This window comes from Phaseolus vulgaris, chromosome 3 (genome assembly GCF_000499845.2).
Source record: "Phaseolus vulgaris cultivar G19833 chromosome 3, P. vulgaris v2.0, whole genome shotgun sequence".
NCBI classification, from domain to species: domain Eukaryota; kingdom Viridiplantae; phylum Streptophyta; class Magnoliopsida; order Fabales; family Fabaceae; genus Phaseolus; species Phaseolus vulgaris.
The window spans coordinates 42301034-42326454 of record NC_023757.2 but is presented as its reverse complement, the minus strand read 5'-3'; the positions used below and the strand labels follow the sequence as shown (position 1 = coordinate 42326454).

The window sequence follows — 25421 nt, the reverse complement described above, 5'->3', positions numbered from 1 at the left end:
AAACACTGAAGCTATTATATCCTTAATTAGACTCTCTTCAATTTCCTCTCTGAAGAGAGTTCTATTTGTTTTTATTTAGAGAATTTTGTGCTTAAAAGGAAATTTTATTGGTGGTAGGATCACAATCATCACATCCATTTATGATATAATGTATGCTGTGCTTCTCCTAGTGTTGCTTAGATAGTGGAATGGTACATTTTAATTAATGACTTGTTGAATTTTTGGTTTCAAATCTCTATAATGGTGTTGAGGGAAACTAATAATTGGAAAAAAGCTTATCTGATTATATGAGCAGCTTTGTCAACCATTTTCATGTCCATGCAAGTAATATTTATTAGATTGTCAGTTTCAACAATTTTCATTGGGAGAATTTGATAACAGTGATCAAGCAGCCAAATAATTGTAGTTCTGTTGTGATCTTTCATGTTATAATTAATAGCTATTTCTCTTCCATTTTCACAGGTTTCTGGCCGCATTCAAGAATTTGCAGTTCTGAGCACTGGATCATAGTTAAAGTTCACATTGCTCACCAATTCACTATTGTAGCAAAGATGGTGGAAAGGTCGGGCTCCAATTTGTCTGACTTGGTATCTGAGGACAGTTTGAATTCTCCTCGAACTCCAGGAGATCTTCCTCAAACCCTGTCTACTCTTCTAGGAATTATGACTGATGTTGATGGCAAAGTAAGGGACAATGATGATTCAAAAGCTTTCTCATCAGAACAACATCAGAAGATCATTATAGTAGCAAATTTTCTCCCTCTCAATGCTCAAAAGGATAAAATGTCTGGCAAATGGTGCTTCACATATGATGAAGATTCAATCTTGTTGCCATTAAAGGATGGTCTCTCTTCTAACACTGAGGTTTTTTATGTGGGTTCTCTGAAGATTGATGTTGATGTCAGTGAACAAGAGAATGTTTCTCTTCAGCTACAAGAGAAATTCAATTGCTTGCCTACCTTTATTCCTTCAGACCTACAGAAACAATTTTATGATGGATTCTGCAAGCGACATTTGTGGCCGCTATTCCATTACATGTTGCCCTTTAATCCAGGCGGCAACGGCTTTGACAACTCACTGTGGAAAGCTTACGTTTCTGTTAACAAAATATTTGCTGATAAAGTCACGGAGGTTATTAATCCAGAGCTTGATTATGTATGGGTTCATGATTATCATCTCTTGGTTATTGCAACATTTCTACGGAAGCGATACAATTGGATCAAGCTAGGATTTTTTCTCCACTCTCCATTTCCTTCATCAGAAATTTACCGGGCTTTACCTGTCAGGGATGAAATTTTGAAAGCATTGCTTAATGCAGATTTAATTGGCTTTCATACATTTGATTATGCTCGCCACTTTCTTTCTTGCTGCAGTCAAATTCTTGGCTTAAAATATGAATCCAAAAGGGGTTACATCAAGCTTGAATACTTTGGCCGCATAATAGTAATTAAAATCTTGTCTATAGGGATTGATATGTGTCGACTTCAATCTGCCTTGAATCACCCTTCTTTTACATTCCATGTCAGAGAAATTTGCGAGAAGTTCAAGGGGAAAAAGCTTATTCTTGGAGTTGATGATATGGACATTTTTAAAGGTATCAGCCTAAAGTTAATGGGCATTGAGCAACTCCTTCAGCAATATCCTGAATTTCAGGGTGAATTAATACTTGTTCAGATTGTAAATCCAGCAAGGAGTACTGGTAAGGATGTAGATGAGGCAAGGAATGAGGTGCACGTTATTGCCAACAGGATAAATACAACTTTTGGTTTTCCAGATTATAAACCTGTCATCATCATGGATCGTCATGTTCCAATGTATGAGAAGGCATCCTACTATGCTTTAGCAGAATGTTGTATAGTGAATGCAGTGCGGGATGGTATGAATTTGGTTCCTTACGAGTACATTGTCTGCAGGGAGGGAGGTCCTAATAGGGATAAAACTTTACACATTGGTTCTGATCCCCCTCGAACAAGTGCAGTTGTTGTTTCTGAGTTTATTGGTTGTTCACCGTCTCTAAGTGGGGCAATCAGGGTAAACCCATGGGATATTAATGCTTTTGCCAATGCACTGAATTTGGCAATCAGAATGCCCAGTGGAGAGAAACAGTTGCGGCATGAGAAACATTATCGATACATTAGCTCTCATGATGTAGCTTACTGGGCCAAAAGTTTTCTGCACGATCTTGAGCATTCATGCAAGGATCACCAGAGCAAAAATTGCTGGGCGATAGGCCTTGGCCTTAATTTCAGAGTTTTTTCGCTTTCTCCTACTTTCAGGAAGCTTAACAAAAGCCATGCTGTTTCTTCATATAAAAGGACAAATTGCAGGGCATTATTTTTGGATTGTGACGACATAGTTGTCCCTTCCATTGATAATACCCCAAGTCCTGAAATTATAGATGTTCTAAATAACCTTTGCAGTGACCCTAAAAACATTGTTTTCATACTAAGTGGCAGGGGGAAAACCACACTCAGTGAATGTTTTGATCAGTGTCAGAATCTCTGTTTAGCAGGGGAGCATGGTTATTTTATTAAGTGAGTTTTTCCACTCCTCAATTCATGTGCAATTCTGCTGATTGTTACAATGGAAATCCTCTATTTCATTTCTATCAAGAATGAGCAGGAAGGGAACAAAAGGATTAAGAAGGAAAAGATAGTGGTTTTTCATACATTCATGATGCATATATTTGTTTCTTATCAAGTGATTTTTTCCACCTTATTAGCAAGTTCTAAACTGATGATGTCATGTCTGGTCTTCTTGTCACAGATGGAGTCAACAGTCAACTTGGGAAATGAATCATACAAATATAGTTTCTTCTTGGAAAGAGATTGTTGAACCTGTGATGAGATTGTATACTGAGGCAACCGAGGGCTCCTATATAGAGACCAAAGAGAGTGCCTTGGTATGGCACTACTGTGATGCTGATCCGGAATTTGGAACTTGGCAAGCCAAGCAGCTCTTGGATCACCTCGAGGATTTATTTTCAAACGAACCAGTAACAGTAAAGAAAGGAAAACACATTATTGAAGTCAAGTCACAGGTATGTTGAATCTATCTCTTCAATTCCTAACTTGTGACTATCCTCATGTTTTTTAATAAAGACTATTCAACATTACAGGGGATGACTAAAGGGTTAGTTGTAGAGGACATCCTGTCTAAGATGACCAAGGATGGAAAATCCCCAGATTTTGTACTGTGTATAGGGGATGATAGATCTGATGAGGATATGTTTGAGAGCCTGCTGAGTAAACTTTATAGTGAAACCTCTTCTACTGCACCAGAGATCTTTGCATGCACTGTTGGTCAAAAACCAAGTAAAGCTGGGTACTATTTAGATGATACTGAGGATGTGATGATGCTTCTTCGAGATCTTAGCACAGTTTCAGTGCCTAAACCAGCATGTCTTGAAGAAAACTCTGGTGGAGAAACAGAATCAGCCTTCTTCAAGAACGTCTGAAATGCAAAACTTATTCAGTCTATTTTCTTAGTAGTTTTTTCATTAGAAGTCATGCTGCACAGAAGTAGTTTACATTCTCCGATCAAGAGGAAACTGAGGATTAAGTTTTAGACTGACAAGAGTTGTTTTTTTTTCTTGCTTTTGATTGTAGTTAGTAGCAAATGGATGCATATGTTGTCTTTTAGCCATACCTTTGATCCTAGGTTCTAAATGTAGATTTGAGAATACAATTGTTGTATAGCTTAACTGGATACAATCTCCCATTGCAAGGCCATTCACAATTTAAAACCATGTACCATTTTGCAAGGCTGGTGATTTTCATTGTGATGCCTTTTTTAAACAAAAATATGAGTATTATCCTTTTCTTTTATTATATCTGTGTATTTTTGGAAAGTATCTAAAAAGTAATATAAACAAAAGGATAAAATAAATATTTTTTTTCAATACTTGATTACAATTTATCATTTAGTTTCTTACCTGAGATCTAGTTTTCTTTTCTTTTCAAAATTTCACTATGAAAATAGTACACTGATGTCACAAGAAATTTAAATCTCACAAACAACAACAATAAAAGTGAATACGAGAATAAAATGTAAATAGTAATGAAAAATAAAAGTATATGTTTCAAGATTTAAGTTACCATTCCTGAGTGGTGGTCGTCATTATAGAAATGCTGGCATGTATGTATTGAGTAAAATGATGCTTTAATTTGGCATGTTAAGTTTCATATTTGTATGCATTTACTACAGACGAGAAATATAAAAAATAAAAAGAATATTATATGAATAATATAATTTAAAAGTTTTTAGGTTTCTTCTGAGAGATGAAATTATTTGTTTTTTAGGAAAATCCTACTCTGATACATAAAGTTTTTTTATATTAATAAAATGATAAAAGTTGCTTTTGAAAAACGCGAAGAGCTGAAATTATGTATAATCCAAAAATGTATGAAATGCACTTGGACTACGATGTTAAGAGTGATAAGTTATACAAGAAAAATGTTTTTTTAAGAGAAAATAATTATTAATATACGTCATAACCTGTCACAGGATATTTTGAACGAGTTATTCATCTATAATATAAATTATTTTATTGAAGTTGAACTTAAGAAGAATAAAAGAAAAAACATCAAAGGGCACATACCACATATAGGCAACTAGTATTAGTATAGCTAATTACCAATAGAATAGCTAAAATATTATTATAGTCCATAATTATTCAGAGTAACAAAACTTAAAAGAAAAGTGTATCATCCCACTCTTCCACGTGAGTATGTTTTCTATATCAATTACTATGTTTTTGGACATCTGATATATTGGAAATTTGATAAGGAATATATTGACTGTTTTTTCATTAGAATAAATCTATTGAATTATTAATCACATAAGTGATATTTATTAGTTGAAAATTTTATTTCTTAAACTAACGATCTTAGGTCAAACTTCACAAAACTAACTCTAGTACTACCCGACAAAAATACACCACTTAACCAATCTCATATAAACTATAGATCAATACATTAGTTAAAATAAGAGAAAAAAAATGGAGTGTGACTTGAAAATAACCAAAGATCAAACCTTTAATTGAATCATAGCAAATAATTCTAAATTATCAACCACCCACCTTTGAAAATGACATTATTCATGTGCTTCCAAGTCTCGTTAACTACTGCAATTCAAATCGCTCCTCAAACATCATTAATAGAATCAGAGGCGTTACACAACCTAAACTGTGAAAAAAAAATTAACAGTGGATCATTGTGACTCACTGATGTCACACCAAACCAAGCAAAACATTGACTTCATATAGGCCAAGCTATTCTGCACTCAAAAAACAAATGGCAACAAGTCTCTTCCTTCACCCCACAAAAACTACACAAAAGACTTTCAACCGTAATTCCACGCCTTTCTAAATTGACCCTAGTAGCAATCTTATTTTCTAACTCCCTCCAAGTAGAGACAAGTGCAGAAGGCACAACTTTAATCCTCCAAAACTTTTTGTACGCAGAGACAATCTCCCCTTCACGTGCCCTTCTTAAACAATTATAAGTAGAATTCACTAGGAATTCCCCATCTTTCCAAACCCAATTATCCATCTCTTCCAAGTCAAAGCTCAACTCTTGAAAATCGTGAAAAAAAAACTCACCAAAGGCTTTTCCAATTAAAAAAGACTTCTCCTTCAAGTTAGTTGTCAGTCCCAAGAACCATTATTCTATTTCCCAAGCTCGACCACCTTAGCATCTTTGCAAGAGCTCAAGGAGAACAACCTCGGATAGACATTCTTTAAAGTTCATCACCCGCCCAACAATCCTTCCAGAAGTAAACACGTGGATCAGACAACTTCAATCAACATAGACCCAGGACAACTTTGATCGACACGACCCATGACAACTTTGTTCGATAAGGGATCGGACAGACATAATTTTGATAAAAAAGAACAATATCTAAATAATGGTTTGATAATTTTATTTTATGTACAACTAATTAATAACCATTTTATAATATTACAATAATATAATAATAATAATAATAATAATAATAATAATAATAATAATAATAATAATAATAATAATAATAATAATAATAATATATTTTATAAATAAAGAAGTAAGTGGCCATTTTTCAAAGAAATATCATTATAGAATTGTTTTATTATTACAGCAAAAAGATAGAAGTCCTTAGTAGCTAAGTAAAGTTAGTTGTGATCGAGGAGGAAGTAAAAAGTCCTCAACACTGAAGCAGTGAGAAGCAACTGTCTTCGCCATAGTTTCCTGCCAAAATGCGATCCTCAACTGTTCGATGCTTCATCATCTTCACCCTGCTACTTCTCCTTTTGCAGGGTCACGCAACAACCCACAAACTTCTCTCTTCTCCTTTTTCAACCGCTCTCGAAACCCTCCAGAAACAACTCGGGTAAACCCTTTCCTCTTTCTCTCACTTTCTTTTTTCAATTATTTCTTAAGCAGTTCTTTTTTTCTGGGTCAGGTACACCTTCAAGAGCACTGATCTTCTCCGTCGAGCCATGACTCACGCCTCCTTCTCCGAAGAAAACAACAAAGCTTTCGCCATTCTTGGCGCCACCGTCATCGAAACCTCGGTCTCTTTCCACTTACTCTCCAAAGACGTTGATATTTCTCCCAAAGAGCTGAACCATCGATTGTCCCAAATCACCAACGTCGACTCTTCCTGCGCCGTCGACGGAACTCGATTAGGGTTGCACAAGATCGTTCGCGTCTCGCCCAAGACCAATTCCTCCGCCCCTGCTGTCGTTTGCGGCGCGTTCCGAGCAATCTTCGCTGCCATTTCTATTGACAGCGGCATGCCCGATAATGCAGGTAACGTCTTCTGGAACCTTCATGGCGGTGAGCTAGGATCTGCCGTGGCTATTTGAACTGAGTTCGGTTTTCTATTTTCTTACGTTTGTGTTTGCTGCCCAAGATACTTGATAGTGACTAGTGTGTTGGTTGTTTATAGCTCCTTTTGAAGTTAATCTAGTTGCTTTATTAGTGCTGGACCACTAGTTCTGTTGTGGAGCAGCGAATGATAATGTAGTGTGATGTTATAGCTACATGTCTGTTAACTGAATGAGTTATGAAGGTAGCTATGTAGCTTCTTTTTCTTTTTGCTGTTAGTTTATAGTTCTTTACTTCTGCTGTTATTGTAAAACTTAATGCTTAAATGAACTTGCTAAAGACACCTATGATATTGAATCGGTCCTCTCGAGTATGCGGATGTAGATTAGTCCTTTTTTTCTATTCTGCAATAATTATTTAAGTCAGTCTTCTCGAGTGTCAATCTACTTTTTTTCCTCGAAATACCCTTGGAGTTGAATATCTAGTGGATGCTTTTGTTTTCTTTTACATCATGAAAGACAAAAATGTTGTTTGAAATCTTTGCAGGACTTTAATTTAAAGTTGGGGTTACTGGTTTATATATTTTAACCAGGTTTCTGTCCCTTTTTCTAATCTTTGCGCTGGTCTCTTCTGGGTAAATCTTCCTTACTTTTACTAATGGGTGAAATTATCACTAAAAGTTGATACTTGTTTCTTGTTTCATTTCTCAATTCTTAAACTCGTATTCTAGGAGCAAATACATAACTAGGAGCTAATACATTACTGCAGGTTGAGCAGAACCAATGTTTTTTATTAGGAATTTAAGCTTAACGCAATCTTACAAAATTGACTCATTGATCTTTGATTAGTTGATGTAGAATCTTCAACAAACTCATGTGTGTGACTATATAATGGGTGCTCCGATAACAGATGACCTTATAAGTTCAACAAACTCTCGTTAGAATAGACTCTATATAACCTTGATACCATTATCATACTAGGGTAGACTCTATAACTCTAATAATATATTAAGAGGTGGACTTTGAAGTGAGATTTGCATCCACTTATATATTATGAAATGTCTTTAGTTCTAGTTTAGTCGATGTGAGATCTCCAATAGAGATAAAGACATCTCATAGTATATAGATAGGTGTAAACCTCACTTTATGAACCGGTTTTGTAAGGTTGAGTTAGACTTAAAGTTCATCTCCTAATATGGTACCAGAGTCACTTAGAGTTTATCATAGCGAGAGTTTGTTGGATTTATCAAGTCATCGTTATTAGGCCGTTATTGGATCATCCTCTAATATATAGATAAGGACATTTCATAGTATATAAGTAAATGCAAACCTTACCTCATGAGTCGATTGAGTTAAGTTTAAAGTTCATTCTTTTTTTATCTTTGAATGATAACTTCTAAGGGGTGTGTTAAGAGAAATAACATAATGAAGTGTTTATTGGAAAATGCTCAAGTCACAAGTGTTGAATAAGTAAGTTACTCTTTGAAGCTTACTGAAATAAACTTAAAAAAATAGGCCTATAGTTATAGGCTATATAAGTTATTCTCACAAGGCTAGCAAAACACTCAATTTTCATCTTAAAAGTTCATGTAAGTTGAAATAAGGCTCGTTAAAGCTCTCTTAAAACCTCCTAAATGTTTGAGAGGGGAAGCAAGACTGTGGGATCCTCGTGGCTTTTGGAATGATGTGGATTATTATCAAATACCAATGCACCATTATATGATGACAATGCCTTCATATTAGTATCGTTGCAAGAAATTGTTCATCCTTATATGGTTTCTTATCTGTGTCATTAGATGAGTTTGATAATGGATGAGTTTATTTGTGCATTTTTTAAATGATTTTTTGTGTTTGTCTAATCTATTTATTTTTTAAAATAATCAGTTTTCTGTTTATTTTAATAAGTACACTTAAATAAGTGATTATTTTAAAAATACTTGTTTTAAGTTTAAACAAACTTGTCTAATGACATGAAAGAATAATGACAAACAGGGTGCACGAGAAAATAAATTGACGTGAAGGATACATAAAATCTGAAAGTATGGGTGCCCATTAATTCAAATCTATATAATTGGATTAATCTATATTTTCTAAAAAAAACATTTTGAATTTTTATAAATTTAGATTTGTATTTTTTTTTTTTGTCAATTGTCTGTACGCGGTACATAGATTTGTCAATAAGTATCTCTTGTGAACGGATATTAATAAGGTAATCAAGATATTAAATTATCTAATTTGTTCTTTTAAGGTTTACATAATGTATTTAGAACAGTGTAAATATGTTAAAATTCCCAATTCTAAAAAACATATTTAAAATAAGAAAACAAATGAATTTTAAGAAATTAAGTGAGAATAACGGATAATGAATCTCAAATTTTGTGTCAATTTCTGTATATTGCTTAAGATCTAGCTCATCCTATTTGTGAAGAATAATAAATAAAATTTAATTCTCAAATAATTTATAATCAAAATTATATATATATATATATAGATAGATAGATTGAAATAAAAATATAATCCAAATGTACAGTTTGGATTGAGGTAGGCAATGGAACAGTTAAAATCGGATGATGTTATCAGACCTTTTTGTAGTGATTTTTGAACTTTCTGAATCCACCGACAAATTGTGTCTCCTGTTTAATTAATTTTATGAGTGAGATGTTTGGTGATTGGAGTTTTGATGATGAAAATAATATATATAATTGGGGAAAAACCCAAAATCTAAGGTATGATGACATTCCTTGGTTGAATGAATTAAGTCAACGTTGGTTCCTTTGAAATGGAGAACTGGGTGAGCTCTTTGACCATGTGCTTTGTTGCACATATTTTCCTGTTCAATAGTTTGACATTGTGAGTTGGGGGTGAAGCTGTGTCTTGATGGGAAAACGCATAGTTTAAGGGGGAAAGTGGTGATAAAATATACATCCTTTTGAAGAGCTCAGTGTTGAGTCCAAGCAGTCAGCCGAGTGGGAAATTGCGCTTGCGGCTGTATTTCATAACCGTCTTCTTTTTTCTGCGGGCGCCCTTAAACTTATTTTTATATTTATTTGTACAACAAATACACAAAATCTGACGTGACAGATAGATAAAAAAATTGAAAAAAAAGGATATAGTGAAAAAAGTGATGTTAGAATATTGTTAGGGATGGAGATAATATTAATAATAGAAAATAAAATAAAATGGGAAGTGAGTGGATGGTGCGTAGTGAGGGTGAAGAGACCCTATTAATATCTGGGAGAGGTCTCTGCTCTTCTTGCGTTTCTTCTGAACAACCGAAATCTGATCTGAGTTGCTGACATGTCCATCCAGTTTGAATCTGAATCCACTACCACTCCCACGGCCCAAGCCCAAGAGAGATCCAACCCTGCCTGCGCCTTACTATTACCCTCCTGCTGCCTGGGCCAACGACGCCGCTCCTCATGGTGGGAGCGCGTCCGCTCCACCTCCTGGTCCCACTCCAATTCATCTTCATCCAGTGACCGATGGTGGTCGCGTGGCCTCAGGGCGCTCAAGAAGCTTCGCGACTGGTCCAAGATCGTGGCGGGCCCCAGGTGGAAGACCTTCCTTCGCAAGTTCAACCGCAACCGCACCTCCAAGCGCATGCCCAAGTACCAGTATGACCCAATGAGTTACGCCCTCAACTTCGACGAGGGCCGTAACGGGGATTCCAACGACGACGCCGCCCTCCGCAATTTCTCCACGCGCTACGCTGCCGTCAACCTCAAGTCGCTTTCCCCCAAGGCCCGTGACTCCGACGACGCCGTTTTCGTGTGAGTGGTGGAGTGGGCGTGACACTACGCGTGTTTGACGCGGTGGCTCTTTGGTTGGTGGCTGAGGCTGCCCCTTCGCCTCACTTTTCACTTCTGATTTTCTTTGGCCAATTATTTTACTCTTATTTTTTTTCCTATATAGTATATACATCCATATAAATCTGAATGGTTGTTACTGTGTATATACACCCTTTTTATTTTAATTTTACTGAATTGTATCATAATTAATTCATTTTTTTTCTATGGTTGGAGCTTGGGTTGGGTGGGAGGATGATCCAGGAATTGGTCTTTGATTTAATTTGATAATAGCATTAGGTAGTGATTATGATTATTATTATTGTTATTATTATGTGGTGTGGATGGTGAAGAGGTGGGGTTTGCTTTTGGAATGGGCAACTGCAATGAATAGGCTTAGGTAGAAATTTGGTTATTTGTTTGGAGTGTGTGGTGTTCTTGAAGCCTAAAAAGTGTGACTTTATTGTTGTGATAAATGGTAGTGTGTAGTGTACGAGTGACCAATTCAGACAGACAAACAAACAGGAACAAATGCTCTTATCCCTCGCCAAACATACTTTCTTATAACCTACACTCTCTAAACATATATTATTCAATCAATAATTAGATTAAGACATTTCTTATCATCTTCATTGCCACTTTTTTTTTTCCTTCGAAATTTAAATCAACACTCTGACTCGCCAGTTCCATTTTTTTTATCTCTATTTTGTTTAATTTAATTTGTTCAAAAATATTGCCAGTGTACCAAATGAACTTTTCTTATTAATGACTTCATTTTATTTATTTATTAATAGAAAACACGTGTTCATAATATTTAATAAACATTGATAGAAAAAAACCCTAAAGAGAAAGAGGTATACACATTTAGTGGCATAACAAATATTAAAATACAAATTTAGAGTGGCATAACAAATATTAAAATTCCTTAATGTGCAGCAACTTGAACACCTACGACGAGTTATCTATAGTTTTATACTTGGACCATTTATTTGCATTTTCGTTAATTTCAATGCATATTCACATTCAGTATTGGTGTGATAAATTCATAAAACATGAATGTTGTTGCAATATTATCTCTATGGTCTTTGTAATGATGTATAATTATAAGTTGGATTTTTATGTTCTCTCTTTCTTTTTGTTATTATCTTAAAACAAAGAATTAAAAGAAAAATTATAAAAATTATTTATTAATATTAATTAAAAAAATTAAAAAGTAATTTTACTTTTAAGTAATTTATATGAAATAATAAAAATACTTCATTATATTAATAAAATAAGATATATTAAATAAATAAAAAATTGTGTACATGGTTATTTAAAATAATCATATATATATATATATATATATATATATATATATATATATATAAATTAAGGAACTCATGATATTGGAGAAAAAAGTAAAGCCTCAAATTAGCCTTCTAAACTATATCACTGCTTTTAGTTCTAAATATTTTTAAAATCTTTCCTCGGTCTCTCTCTCAATATCTAGCCACATATTATCTTAAAACTACTACTTCTGATTTCATAATTAACACAATTTATGATTGTGATAATAAGTCTTTTATTGATTTTTTTTTTCTAGTCTTTTTAGTGTATACTATGTAATGATAGGCCTTTTAATAGTTTCTTGACCTATACTTAAAATTGATGGAGATTATAAGTTTTTTAAGTAACTTTTAAACTCATATATCACTAATCAAGTGTTATAAATTACTGACATGTGGATTTGTCTTGTATAGTGATATAATAAAAATCTGGCCAATCTCAAGTGTTGTCTTTAATAAGAAATACCAATAATTCTCCATTATTGTTTATTGTGAATGTTATACTTTTAACTAAAATAAATATTATTTCTATTGTATTAATATATATATATTATTTGAATAATTTTTTTAATGAAAATCTTATTTTTTTATTTAATATTTCATATCGTTTTGTAAAATTGAATTATGTTTAAACTCTTTTTAATATAATATCAATGTTTATTGGATTTATTGTAAAATCGGTTATTGAAACATTCACTTAGTTTCATATATGATGTATATGTTTTAGTTAAAAAAGATGTCTTGGAAATCATAACCAAAGATAAGATAAAATAAATTCGTAATATATAATTAGAGATAATGAATCTTGTAGACTTAAACTCTCTTATTAATACTATATTTATTTTGGTAGGGATGTCTCATTGGAACAAAAGTGAATGTTTCATTGAAAAATGAGACACTTGTATAACTAAAGCTACATTTAGTTTGGTAGTGATGTAATTAATTTGTAACACTGATTCTTCGAGCACTTCCGTATTTTCTTCCTACACTTCCATACTTTTTTTTTAAAATTTCAATAATACCCTTCTGAGTATATTGAAAAATGTGGTGCATTCTTCTTTATTTTCAAGTGTTGGTAGTTGTTTGTGGTGACTGGGGATAAACTTTGTAATTGAGATAAATTTTGTGGTGTTTTTATTGGTGATTGACTGGGTTTTCGTTCGCTTATCACAGAACCTCGAATACAACGATTTTTTTTGTCATTCCTTTCACACATGCTCAAATGATGGAATTGCCCTCTCAAACAATAACTGAAAAAAAAATAGAAGTATTGCGGTTAAAAATGAGGTATGTGGTGCAATAAAAGTTATTTAAAAATGTAAAATTATGTTTTATTTAAAATTATTTAAAAATGTTATTTCACAATTAATATGGAAGTGGAAGGAATGGAGTTTAGGGAAAATTTCTCATTTGAATTCATAAACATCCCCTCCCTTCACTAGTCAAATATTATTTTAACTCGCGCCTAAGATCATCGTATCATCCTTGTTTCAGGTCTTACTTCAGAGGTCTCTCACATATATTTTAATTATTTCTCACAAACTGACAATAACAAATAATCTAAACGAATTTCTTTCCTGTAAAATGTAAAACAAAATAAATGTTTAAATTCTTATAAAAACTCAGAATGATGGAAGAGTAAAATTCTTAAAAAGTTTGCCCCCACAGGTGGTATAATGGATAGGATGAGATTTTGTTGAGACATGACATGAGATACTCTTTCATTATTGGTTCTCAATTCATATAGATACCAAACTAGTTTGCAAGGCATCTCAGGTCATATTAATCAGCTATTGCCAGAGCATGTACATAAGAATTCGATACATTCTCCTACCTTAATGACTATGAATTTAAATTTCCTATTAGATGATTGATAAATAAGATCTCATATATATATATGATTTTTTTTGGTGATTTTGTAGCAAGTCAACCCTTTTTATACAGAAATTAATCTGGATTGTGAACCTTCGTTCGAAATTATCAATTCCAAAATTTACTAAGAATGCATGTCTCTTTTTCCTTAGCATAAAAAATATAAACCTGGAAAGAAAGATTTTACAACATGAATTACCTAATTCATAATTTTAAAAAATGTACATTGAGATTGTTGCTATACAATAAGAAATAGCCCTCCATGTGAGCTCTAAACATACGGATATACATCAAGCCAGTGGCATCAGATTTGCACATATAGCTAGAACATATTTATAATGCCAAATAATATAACAATAATAACTTAGCCAAAATGTCGCAGACAAGGTGAAACCTTATATCAAGGTCTGCATAGACTTTTTGTCCTATCCACCAGAGACGGCTTCAGATTTTTTTTTTCAGAAACAAAAGGATGCACACAGCATTAGAGGAAGCCTTCATCTTTGAACTGCTTTGTTTACAGACTTTATCTGCAACAAAACCTCACCAACTATCCATGGGAAGCTAAGAAAACATGAGCTTTCCTGGCAATAATAGCTGGGGTGATAGGTCACATGATACCATGCAGAAGCCATGGGACGATATTCGTGCGGTTGGCAACTAGTTTCAAACCATTCTTTAGCTTCGCGCTGAAGATTCTTCACTGAGAGCAGAATCCGATCTTTCATATCACCATATCTCCTGTTATCACGCTGCAAATATGAAGCACGGTTTTGCAAGTTACCAAGTAGCATTTCATCCTCAGTCTCGGCACCATAGAAGTTCATCAAACTGCTCATCTTCTGTGCGTACATTTCTTTGTGACTTGAGGCTGTCTCAAGGAAGGCCTCAAAACCATTCACTTCAAGGCTACGATCATATGCTTCTTCAGCAAGCTTCTCTGACCACACAAAACTATATTTAATTTGCATTTGAGACTCAATTATAGCACGATAAAGTTTTCCTAATACCCCCTTGGAGATGTACATAGGCTTCTCCACCCTCTCCATGAAATCTGGAAATTCTCTTGGTTTTAAAACTCTAGGCATTGCAGCAGGTGCTCCGGTCTTTGCAAAGTCAACAGCCATGGAGTGAAGCTCTGCTAACTCCAAACATTTTCTACTCTTAGCCTTATCTGGTTCACGGTCAGCGTGAACTAGATGTGCAGTGGAGATAGCACCCAAAGTATCATTGATCATGTAATCCACAAAAAAATGTTGGATTTCCTGACCGGTCAAGAAATAACAAATGAGGAAGCAGTTCTACCTTCATCAGTGTATTTTTCAAAAACAAGTTGAAACTTTGATGAAAATTACCTCTAGGGTCACCTTATGGTCCATTATACGAGGTCTCCGTCCTGTGTAGTCCATTGGAGCCTCAGTTTGAGCTGGGATTAGATCTTTGTCCCAGCTTATGAAAAACAAATCTCCATCAAGATCACCTCCAGAGCATTCGTTTGGATGGGGCCTGTAGGCCAACCAACAAGTATTAGAACAATAAACATCAAAGATAATAATGATTTCATGATGTGGAACCAAGGTGGCTAAAAAGCTTAGAGATAACTTCATATCTAACACGGCAAGACAACAGAAAATCTAATATCATCTCCAAATGTCCTCACACAATGAACCTAATAGACCTATCAAACCAAAACCAAGTGGCACCTAGAAAGTAATAAACTGATGATGACTGGAATACCAAATTCTTTAAATATTATGAAAAATATTTTGTTTTTGCACAAGTAGATGAAAGCATCGAGAGAGTACATGCCACAAGTTCTAGAATCTAGACAATAAGTGCAACAGTGATAGTATAGCTAAAAACAACATCGCCCTTTCCCCTTGTATCTCTCAACCTGCAGTTCACAACTTTTGTCAGCACATGATTAAATGACTCATGGTAGTCAATGACACCACACGGGACCAAAGATAAATGTAAAAAATGAATTTCTCCATGATAAATAAAAAAAGGGTTACAAGCAAATGGGGTTTTAAATGTAGTTCATTATATACACACCTATGTCCGTTTTGTGGAAATACAAGGCAATCCCTCAAACCCTTTTCCTCTAATTCTTCATTGTAGATAGCATCAAGCACTCTTACGTCTCCTGGGTGAAGACAAGGATTTTTCGTGACCACCACCTTTCCCACTATTATACGTGTGCTATCATCGTCACCCCCTTTCCTTAAGTTATCATCAAACTTTTCCGTAGTTCTTTTCACTGTTACACGAACAAATACTTCACCATAATTCAAAAGACCAGTTTCATCCAAGCAACCTACTAAGACTCGACCCTTGGGAACAAATATTCGGCTTCTACTTTTCAAGTCAGATAATTGGTATGCATAGTAAGCCTTAAGCATCATTGATAGGTAAGGCTCACTGTTTGGCTCATTAAACTCATGCAACATCTTCACTAGAATGCTCCTTGAATCAGCTCCATTCAAACCTTCCAAAACATCCAAAGCTGCCTTACTATCAGTCAACATCCTTCCTAACAAATTCAATTGGTCCTGTTGCCTTGCCAAAAATGCCTCATCTTTTACTCCTAAGGTAGACAGCAGGGATATAATCTCTCGATTGAGAAAGCAAGGCATTGACTCACTCCATTTTGTGACACAAAGCATCCTATTTTTGGATTCAAACTTAAGCATGCTGTTGCGCAATGATAACTTCCTAAATGAATGGCGATCAACAGTTATGACACCTTTATATCCTCCAAACCGAATTTGAAATGCTGAAGGAGTATGATCTAACTTGAGCTTTTGAGCAACTTGCCTACCAAAAGATTGGGAGATTTTTCCAATACCATCTGAGAAACAGTAGCTTACACCATCAGAGGTAACTTCAATATCAGGAATTACCTCTACATCTTGAGGGGCCACTTCAAAAGTTTGCATGGAAGAACTGAACAACTGACCCATCCTCGCTGCACATTTAGAAACACTGCGTATATTATTGAAGCATCCCATCCATTCTCTGATATCAGTTGCTTTCACATTGTCATTAGAGGCAAATAACCAAACAGAATTTGAACGCAGCTGACTAGCAGAGAAGGCCAGGAACTCAAATCTCTTTGATCCAATTACAATCCCATCTCGAAGAATAGTCAATATTCGCTTATATATTTCAGTTTTAAAAGGCTTTGAAAAGATTCCCTTTTGCACACCAGTCGATACAGCATAATTTGGAAGCTTATTCCAATTCTCTTCAACAAAGGTAATCCTCATGAAGTCCGAGGCACAGGATGCAAAGTGCTTTACCACATGGTTTGAGGTTTCAAGCTCGGGACCAAGGCAATAAATCTTAGTTGGGGTAACCAAGGCTCTATGACAGCTCATAATGTTATTATCTATCAACCTTTTCTGTGAAGATAGTGGTTGACTTCTTTTCTTGTTACTCAGCACATGCAACTGAGTCTTCACAAATTTAAGAGGATCATAACAAGTGAAGCCCATCTGGTGCAATTTCTGAAAAATCACAGCTCTAATTTCTTCATCTAAGCCTCCCAACAAGTCAATCAATTCATCATCCACCGAAGCAAGACTAATTTTCTGAGTATGAACAAGAGAATTCAACTGGAAAAGGGCCTCGTAAGGTAACTTGGATTGCGACGCACACTTTACAAGAGGAACTGCTTCTGTGGAAGAACAGAATTCTTCCCCATCCTCCAGAACCAAATCTCTTAAATTTTCCTTGTAGAGCGGCAAACTTGTAAAAACATCCGAAGCCAATTGTTCTTCCGCAATTTCCCAACAAAATGAAGTAGAGTGCCCAATCGACTTCAGAGCCGAAAAGTCAGTAGTCCGCACCCAAAGAAACTCGGAATCTTCCTTACAAAAATGGTATCTATCATTCCTAAACTTGGTTGCCACATCTGGCCCCATCTTTTTCTTATAAATTTTTGGCCCAAATTTAAGCTGAGAGGAAAAAAACACACCAGCAAATAAATACAAAAGAAAAGAAACTCATCAATCACATAAAACAAAACCCTACATACTTATTCACCTTGAACAAGACAAAATTTATAGAGTCCCTAAGTGGTTTTTTTTATGTGCAAAAAAAATGTACCTTCAAGAGGAGGGCATTGAGTTTGCCTTCTGCTCCCAAACAATAGCCATGAGACTCCAAAATATCCTCAAAAAAAATCTCGACTCGGTAACAGTCGCCATCATGCAACACCAAGAAGTCAAGCTTCCTCCTTTGGGGCACGACCAAGCCCGCAACGCCCTCCCAGGACTCGAGGACGCTCATCCGGTCGTCGGAGAGCATGAGGCCGGCGTAGAGAACTCCGTTTTGAAGGCGGTGGAGGGGGCGGAAAATGATGTCTTCGGAGGTATCAGAGAGGCGGAGGAAATGGGAGTGGATGAGCAGTTGTTGGAGTTGGGAGAGAGAGAGGGCGCGGGACTTGGCGTCGAGGGCCTCAAACTGGACGCGGCCAGCGCCGCGGGACTTCCAGTTGACGTTGTCGGAGAAGATTTCGAGGGCAAAGACTGTGGAAGAACCCACCTTGGATTCGATGAAGTGGAGGAGGTCCTTGGCGGTGGCGGAGCGAGGTATGTTGAAGACGCTAACTGTGTGCGAAAGAGGTTTTGTTGTCGTCCCCATGGTGGTGATGAAGATGGCACTTAGTTGCAGAGTGAGTGACAGAGTAACACAACACAGGAAGTGAGTGTTGGCATAGAAATTAGAAAAAAAAAGTTGAATTTGATGTTATTGGAAACATACAAAACCTATGTTCCCTAACTTTTACACACACTCCCATCTTCCACACTTAACTATGATTCATTCATGTTACACTCGTAAAATAGAATTTCCAATTTTACCTTTTAAAAATATGTATTTTTTATTATACATTTTAGAAATATATTCTGTATCTGATCTCAAATGTATTTATAAGTATAAAATACATTCTAAAATATATTAATATATTTTAAATTATATATTTTAAAATGTGTGTTGAGAATACATATTTTAAAATGTATACTAAACTTCAAAATAAGTTATTGATTATTCAATTCATAACTTTCTCATATTATCATTTAATTTTTTAATTCAAAAATAAGATTATTTTAAAAATACAAATCAAAGGCATTTTTGTCATTTCGTTAACTTATAGGAGTATAGCTTCAAACCATAGGCTTACAAAATGCAATGGCCCAACTTATAAACCCAAGTCCACACTCACATGTGAAAGAAAAATTGGACGTTTTTAATTTATTAAAAATTATAAAAATACCTATGAAAAAGTTTTAGCACACAAAATTGAAACTGGAGTGCTCCTGTAAATTTTAAAACTTTTCAATTTGATTTATTTATAGCTTTTGTATGGTTTGATTGTAAAATGATTATTTATAAAAAAGTTATTTTATTATGATTCTTAATTTTTCCAATTTAATGTTATTTTTTTTTTTTTATTCTAGTGAAGAAGAATATCTTACAACTAGAAGATGTTGTTTAGTCCAAATCAGTGATTCCTACGGAGTTGGCAATGTGTCTTTTGATCAGTCTCTTTCTTCTTATACTAGATTCTTCTTTACTTTTTTTTATATCTAGTTTTTTTCCAACTCTATTTTATCTTTTTTTTTTTCCACATATCTAACTAATTATTTTCATTAGCACTCTCTTTTTTATAAAAAAATAATATCTTCATTAATTACCCGAATCAAAATCAAGACTGTTTCCCATATTATCCAATTTGTGCATAACCTTACAATTTTATTAATTTTATTAATGAAGTTAATGATTTGATTCAAATCATGATACTTTTGTTTCATTCGATATCAAATTGTTTAACAAATGTATTCAAACAAATTAAATATCCATTCTGAATTATAATTAGATTGAATAGTGTTATCATGCACTTCTCTTCCTCTTATTTTATAAGAATAATTAATTGTTTTCCTTATTTGCTAATTAACAATAAATCCTAATATTATTGCTTTATTGTATTTTCAATATTTATGTTTTTTCCTTTTTTTTATTTTAAAAGCATGTGTTTTAAATATATTTTTTTAATAAAGAATTGATCTGTTATATATATATGGAAAAAATCCAATTGATGCAAACTACTCCAATTTTATTATTTTCATCGAATCTATTAAATATCTATTTATTTAAATTAAAAAATGAATCCATTTGAGAATAAATATTTTTTCTATTTTTTTTTTTTTTGAAATCAAAGTGATGATATGAATATATAAGTAGTACATATAAAAAAATATATATAAAATAAAAAATTAATAAATACTAGAATTAGAAAAAATAAAATAAAATTTTTAAAAAATAAAATTGATATTAATTTCCTCTAATAATATTTGTACCCATATTCTTTTGATAATTTTGCATAAAGTTTGTTGAAAATATAAAATTTCCTTCTTGATTGAGAAAAGTAGCCTTCAACCATATCTTTTTAACTAACTAAATATATACTATTTTTTGAATCAAGCAAATAGGGTTTTAAAAAATTCGGTTTAGGTGAATTAGAGCATTTTTTAAATTGAACACGACAAGTGGGCTGAACAATTTCAAATGAAAAATAAATTATTTGGTTGTTTTCATCTTGAACTTCGAGTTCGATAAAAAAACAATTCAGACTGTATCTGATTGTCTCCATCTCGAACTCGAGAAGTTCGATAAAAAACAACTCAAAGTGTATCTAATTGTCTCCTCTCAAATCCGAGAAGTCTTATACAAAAACAATTCAGACTATATTTGGTTGTCTCTATCTCGGGCTCGAGAAATCCAATAAAAAACAACTAAGACTGTATTTGGTTGTCTCCATCTCGGTCCTGAGAAGTTCGATAAAAAACAACTCAGGTTGTATTTGGTTGTTTCCATCTCGGACCCAAGAAGTCTTATATAAAAACAACTTAGACTATATCTAGTTGTCTCCATCTCGAACATGAGAAGTCCGATCAAAAAACAACTCAGACTGTATCTGGTTGTCTCCACCTCGGACCCTAGAAGTCCGATGAAAAACAACTTAGATTGTATCTAGTTGTCTTTACCTCGGACCCAAGAAGTTCGATAAAAAAATAACTTAAACTATATTTGGTTATCTCCACCTCAGACCCGAGAAGTCCGATAAAAAACAACTGGGTTTCTCTACCTCAGACTCGAGAAGTCCAACAAAAAATAACTCAGACTGTATTCGATTGTCTCCACCTCAGACCCGAGAAGTCCGACAAAAAAACAACTAAGACTGTATCTGATTGTCTCCACCTCGGACCCGAGAAGTCCGATGAAAAACAACTCAGACTGTATCTGGTTGTCTTCATGCAACAAGCGGTTGAGCTTAGTTGCAAACGACTTCGACAAATTCTCGCACACATGTGCCGATCAAAGCTCATGTTTGATTTTAACTTGACCTTTCTTACTAAAAAACTCATACCACTCTTCAAGACAAATGTAACGGTTGAACTTAGTCGCAAACATTTTTTACAAGTCTTTTCACCTCGCTCGGCTCAAGGTTGCAGGACTGTGTATCGTCTCGGATTTGATCAAACATGTACTGATCAAAGCCCAATTCGGATGTATTCCATTTTGGCTTAAATCGTGAGAAAGCCCATGACAAAGCAAAATTAACCATGATTTTTGGGACTATTATTATAAACTCCCACATAATTATGTTAGTGTAATAATATTAAGTTAGATCAATATATTATGAGAATCAATCTTATTAAAGCACAATTAACATGAATTTAATACACAATATTTTGATATCTTTGAATGGTCTGATTTACTTGCCCAAGGTTCCTGATTCTATTGCATGAATACTCTAATCTACTTACTCAATATCACTTATTATATAACATAAATGCTTCGATTATATTAAATAATACTCCCTCCAAGATCCATATACATGATATTTAGATTTTATGAAAAGATACTATAATATGTCTCATTATACTCGAATTTTAGCACTATATTCACTATATACACAAAATTTATTTATTGACTTGAGCATCAAAGTATTTTAGCACTATATTCACTATATACTTCCCTCGTTTCTTAAATACTGAATCACTAGAACTTGAATGAAGATCACTGTAAGCCCACCCAAATTCTGACAAACTTCATTTTGAGATTACGACAAACTTCATTTATCACCATAATTTTTTTAAAACATAATTAAAATTACAATTTCTTATAATAATGTCGTACATGGAACATTTTTTTTGTTGGCACAATGTTACTGGACAACTTTTGTCAAGAGTTTGTTATAAGTTTCTCATACGGATAATCCAGGATACAAATCCTCCTAACACCCTTGTTTTCAATCTAGATGGATGCAATTCCATGGATAAGTAGAGAGAGAGAAAGTAGAAGAGAGGAAGAAGCACTGCCAAATATCATTTAATTAGCATGTTTCAATCGGTGTTTATTAATGGTATAATATAAAACGTAAATAAAAGCATGCAATTCTTCCTCATACATGTTCAAACCTTCTTAGCTCTTAGGGGAAAGCTGCTGCATTAGAAGCATGAAATGTGGAGTTCTTGGACCAAAGCCATATCTTGGAAACAGAGAAGCTCTCACCTTTGGTTGAGTCGCTTATCCTCTTTCCCTTCACATTCTCATTTTCTGAAACATCACCAGATTCAGACAACACCACTTGCAGATTCGAATCACGAACCACATACCGATATGAACCCATGGAGTAGCATCTCCTCTCATTCAAACTACAACTATCTCCACTCTCTAACTCCAACCCATTGTTTCTGAATTTTCCAAGCCTCACGGAAAACACCCTTTTCCCAACTGATCTTTCACTCTCTGAAAACCCCTTCTCTTCCTCACCACTGAACCCACTTGGCAGAACCAAACAATTTGAATTGCCAATGCCAACATTAAACAGCATTGGATTCTGATTCTGATTCTGATTCTCCACGTAGTTGGAGAGAGACGCCCTGCAAAGAGGACACGTGGAATTCGAGAGAAGCCACGTGTCAAGACAGTTCATGTGAAACGCGTGTGTGCACATAGGAAGCAACCTCAGCTTGTCGTCCTCGGAGAACTCGCATAAACACACGGCACAATCAAACGGTTCCTTTGAACCCAATAAATCTTGGTAACGGAAAACGGGTAGAGAGTCTATGAGGGCTTGGTCTAGACCTGAGTCGTGCAAGCGGAAGAGTTGTTGAAGCTGCCTCTGAAGAACACGTGAGCGCGTGGATTCGTGGAACCTGTTGGAGTTGTAGATTGATGAAGAGGTTGGTGTTTTCATGAAAAACCATAGAACCAAATGGACAAGTCCATACACGAAGAAGATAACTGCTAGAACAATTATGACCAGCAAAATAAGTGGACTGATTCTGCTGAGAGACGATGGCGTTGTTGTTTCTTTCTCGTTGGTAGTGTTGCCGTCATTAGGAGCTTGGTATGCTGAGAAAGGAGATTGAGGATATGACTCATCTGAGTACTTCACACCACCATTTTGCTTCGTTTCAATCTGAATGTTGCGCATCTTGGCAGATGAGTATTCTTTTTTTCAATGTACAATGACAACAATGATGCTTGTGTCCAACAGTTCATGTAAATTATTCAAACTCTTGCTAGCTAGAAGGTTGACTGTGGTAGACTTTAGCAGAAGAATATTCTGAAAACTGATATTCCTGATTCGTTTTTCCATGTTGGAAGTCAAGGGGGCATTATGCAGTAGTACTTTGTGGAAGATTCATTCCAGTGTAGTGGAGTCAGTGTTGTGAGAAGAGAAGCATTAGAAAAGGTATGTTATGCATATGGTTGAATTGTTAAGGTGGATTTTGTAGTAAGGAAACTAATTTCCTTTTTTCTAGTTAAGATGGAAGGAGATATAGAGGGCTTAAAAAGAAAAAGAAAAAGAAGGAAGAGATGATAGGTGGGAGAGTGTTATTAGCTTTTGATAAAAGTCAACAAGCATGGAAATTTGTTGGTGGACATGGAAAAATTTGTTTAACTTTACTTTTACAGCAGAGATCCAAAACAAAGGTATAAATTAATGGAGTATATATATAGACCTCTATATCTATATAAACACATAATTATACTACTATTTATATAGGTTTTTTAATATATATATCTTCTCATCATATTATTTCTTTTTATAATTCTTCCCCTGTGATCTTAATTTTTATTCTGAAAAATTATATAAATACAGTTTCTCACGTTTAAATACTAAAGTCCCTGTATTAAATCTATCATGTTAATTTTGTATGTCTCTTTGGAAATGAATTCAGGAAGCTCTTTTTTTTTCTCTCTTTTTAGACAACAGTCATTCAAACACAGTAAAATAACTTTTTCATTTTCTTTCTTCCCCACTGTCTCTTACTTTTATTTTTGGCATGCCAATATTATTAATAAGTTATGCTAATAATTAGTTCCACTTACCCCTCAACTCTATTTTTAAGATTGTTAAACTTGTCTAATATTACAATCATTTACGTTTTATCATCTCAAAACTATTTTTACATTTGCTCCATTATTCTTCTTTTTATTATTATTATTATTATGAATTATTAAAATAAAATTATGTTTGCAAGTTTTTGTCGTTCCAATATTGGCATAGAGAATTGACAGTTTTAAGCAAATATTTCATTTTGACTTGTACGGTAACAAAACACCAGATGTCTATAAGGAGAAAAACAGAAAAGAATGAAAAAAAATAACCAAATGATTAAGATGTTGACTTCTTTATATACCATAAAAATTGATAAGTTTAAACTCTAAAGTTGTCTATTTGTAGGGTGTGTCTTCTTTTTTGGAGTACAGAATCATTGCAGATAATAATGACCAATCCACGCCAATCTTGGCATGATAGCTGCAAAGAAAAAAAAAAGTAAAAAGGAGATTTTTTTTTCATACATGAATGCTACCTAAGATTAAGAGTTTGAATGGAGCAGTGAGTTCTAAACCTTTGTGGAATCTTGAAATAGTGGTTAGTGCAGTAAGGTTTTTAGGCTTGAAGGCTAAGTTGTAACCTCAGAAATTAAAGTGTAAATCTATGTAGGGTCTTATATAATATTATAGGCGTGTTTTGTTACATCATAGAAGCATTTGGGTCGCATTTAAATTGAAATGATGAATGTTAATTCCTATAAATCATAATAGCTACGGGCTGAGAAGTTGATTCAACTTTCACATGTTTGGAGGTGATGATAACTAGAGATATCTTGAAAAGACAAAAAGGTAAATGGTAGGGTCTTGTATTTTCGCACGCATGGCAACTAATTAAACCTATGATGGTGTCTTTCCAAAGTAGGTGTGAAATGCAAATAAAATGGTGTTGGTGCCCTTGGTAACCAGCAAGTCAATAACATGGGTTCTGTACTCAAGCAGATGTTATTCCTGAACAAAACTGGGGCTGAATACCTGTTCTCTCAAGCAATCATAATATACAGGAAAAAAGACAGAAAATTTGTAAGGTAAAACATGAGAACAGAAGACACAGACACAACCAAAACTATCTCATGTTTTTTTAGATCTATTTATTAAAAATGCATCATCACTTCCTCACGTCAACAGAATGCAGTAGCTTACTTACAAGAAGTAGTAGTTTGTGCAACTTTGATTTCAATTTAAAATGACAAAACTATGTTTAAAAATTGAA

General features: G+C 34.2%; 5 protein-coding genes across 7 annotated transcripts; 3 read left to right on the top strand and 2 right to left on the bottom strand.

Moving 5' to 3' along the window:
* The first annotated feature begins 551 nt into the window (after positions 1-551).
* Positions 552-3613, top strand: LOC137805936 (probable alpha,alpha-trehalose-phosphate synthase [UDP-forming] 9). Of its 3 annotated transcripts, none has more exons than XM_068605812.1 (4): positions 552-683; positions 735-2533; positions 2766-3039; positions 3118-3613. In XM_068605812.1, exons 1-4 carry the CDS (start codon positions 552-554, stop codon positions 3454-3456), a joined length of 2544 nt encoding a protein of 847 aa, XP_068461913.1. In that variant the 3' UTR covers positions 3457-3613. The 3 variants fall into 3 exon arrangements, with proteins under 3 accessions (XP_068461913.1, XP_068461914.1, XP_068461912.1); XM_068605813.1 differs by having other exon boundaries at positions 552-1301; positions 1419-2533; XM_068605811.1 differs by having other exon boundaries at positions 552-2533.
* Positions 3614-6137: 2524 nt separating this feature from the next.
* On the top strand, positions 6138-7165 carry LOC137807851 (protein NUCLEAR FUSION DEFECTIVE 2). Its single transcript, XM_068608679.1, has 2 exons — positions 6138-6368; positions 6441-7165. The coding sequence occupies exons 1-2, from the start codon at positions 6235-6237 to the stop codon at positions 6844-6846; spliced, it is 540 nt and encodes a 179-aa protein (XP_068464780.1). The 5' UTR covers positions 6138-6234; the 3' UTR covers positions 6847-7165.
* A 2939-nt stretch (positions 7166-10104) lies between these two features.
* On the top strand, positions 10105-10581 carry LOC137805648 (uncharacterized). Its single transcript, XM_068605589.1, has one exon. The coding sequence runs from the start codon at positions 10105-10107 to the stop codon at positions 10579-10581; it is 477 nt and encodes a 158-aa protein (XP_068461690.1).
* A 3392-nt stretch (positions 10582-13973) lies between these two features.
* On the bottom strand, positions 13974-18626 carry LOC137807850 (RNA-dependent RNA polymerase 2). Its single transcript, XM_068608678.1, has 4 exons — positions 17903-18626; positions 15848-17751; positions 15148-15298; positions 13974-15057 (listed from the first exon to the last, which is right to left on the bottom strand). The coding sequence occupies exons 1-4, from the start codon at positions 18437-18439 to the stop codon at positions 14290-14292; spliced, it is 3360 nt and encodes a 1119-aa protein (XP_068464779.1). The 5' UTR covers positions 18440-18626; the 3' UTR covers positions 13974-14289.
* Positions 18627-22162: 3536 nt separating this feature from the next.
* On the bottom strand, positions 22163-23627 carry LOC137807847 (RING-H2 finger protein ATL47-like). The gene has a single exon (XM_068608671.1). It carries the CDS (start codon positions 23298-23300, stop codon positions 22290-22292), a length of 1011 nt encoding a protein of 336 aa, XP_068464772.1. The 5' UTR covers positions 23301-23627; the 3' UTR covers positions 22163-22289.
* Between the last annotated feature and the right edge of the window lie 1794 nt (positions 23628-25421).

Coding starts and splice junctions, on each gene's coding strand:
- LOC137807850 (XM_068608678.1), bottom strand. CDS start 18,439: ATGGGGACGACAACAAAACCTCTTTCGCACACAGTTAGCGTCTTCAAC. Junction 17,752..17,902: donor TCAATGCCCTCCTCTTGAAG/GTACATTTTTTT, acceptor TTTTCCTCTCAG/CTTAAATTTGGGCCAAAAAT. Junction 15,299..15,847: donor TTTCCACAAAACGGACATAG/GTGTGTATATAA, acceptor GTTGGCCTACAG/GCCCCATCCAAACGAATGCT.
- LOC137807851 (XM_068608679.1), top strand. CDS start 6,235: ATGCGATCCTCAACTGTTCGATGCTTCATCATCTTCACCCTGCTACTT. Junction 6,369..6,440: donor ACCCTCCAGAAACAACTCGG/GTAAACCCTTTC, acceptor TTTCTGGGTCAG/GTACACCTTCAAGAGCACTG.
- LOC137807847 (XM_068608671.1), bottom strand. CDS start 23,300: ATGCGCAACATTCAGATTGAAACGAAGCAAAATGGTGGTGTGAAGTAC.
- LOC137805648 (XM_068605589.1), top strand. CDS start 10,105: ATGTCCATCCAGTTTGAATCTGAATCCACTACCACTCCCACGGCCCAA.
- LOC137805936 (XM_068605811.1), top strand. CDS start 552: ATGGTGGAAAGGTCGGGCTCCAATTTGTCTGACTTGGTATCTGAGGAC. Junction 2,534..2,765: donor GAGCATGGTTATTTTATTAA/GTGAGTTTTTCC, acceptor TTCTTGTCACAG/ATGGAGTCAACAGTCAACTT. Junction 3,040..3,117: donor TTATTGAAGTCAAGTCACAG/GTATGTTGAATC, acceptor TCAACATTACAG/GGGATGACTAAAGGGTTAGT.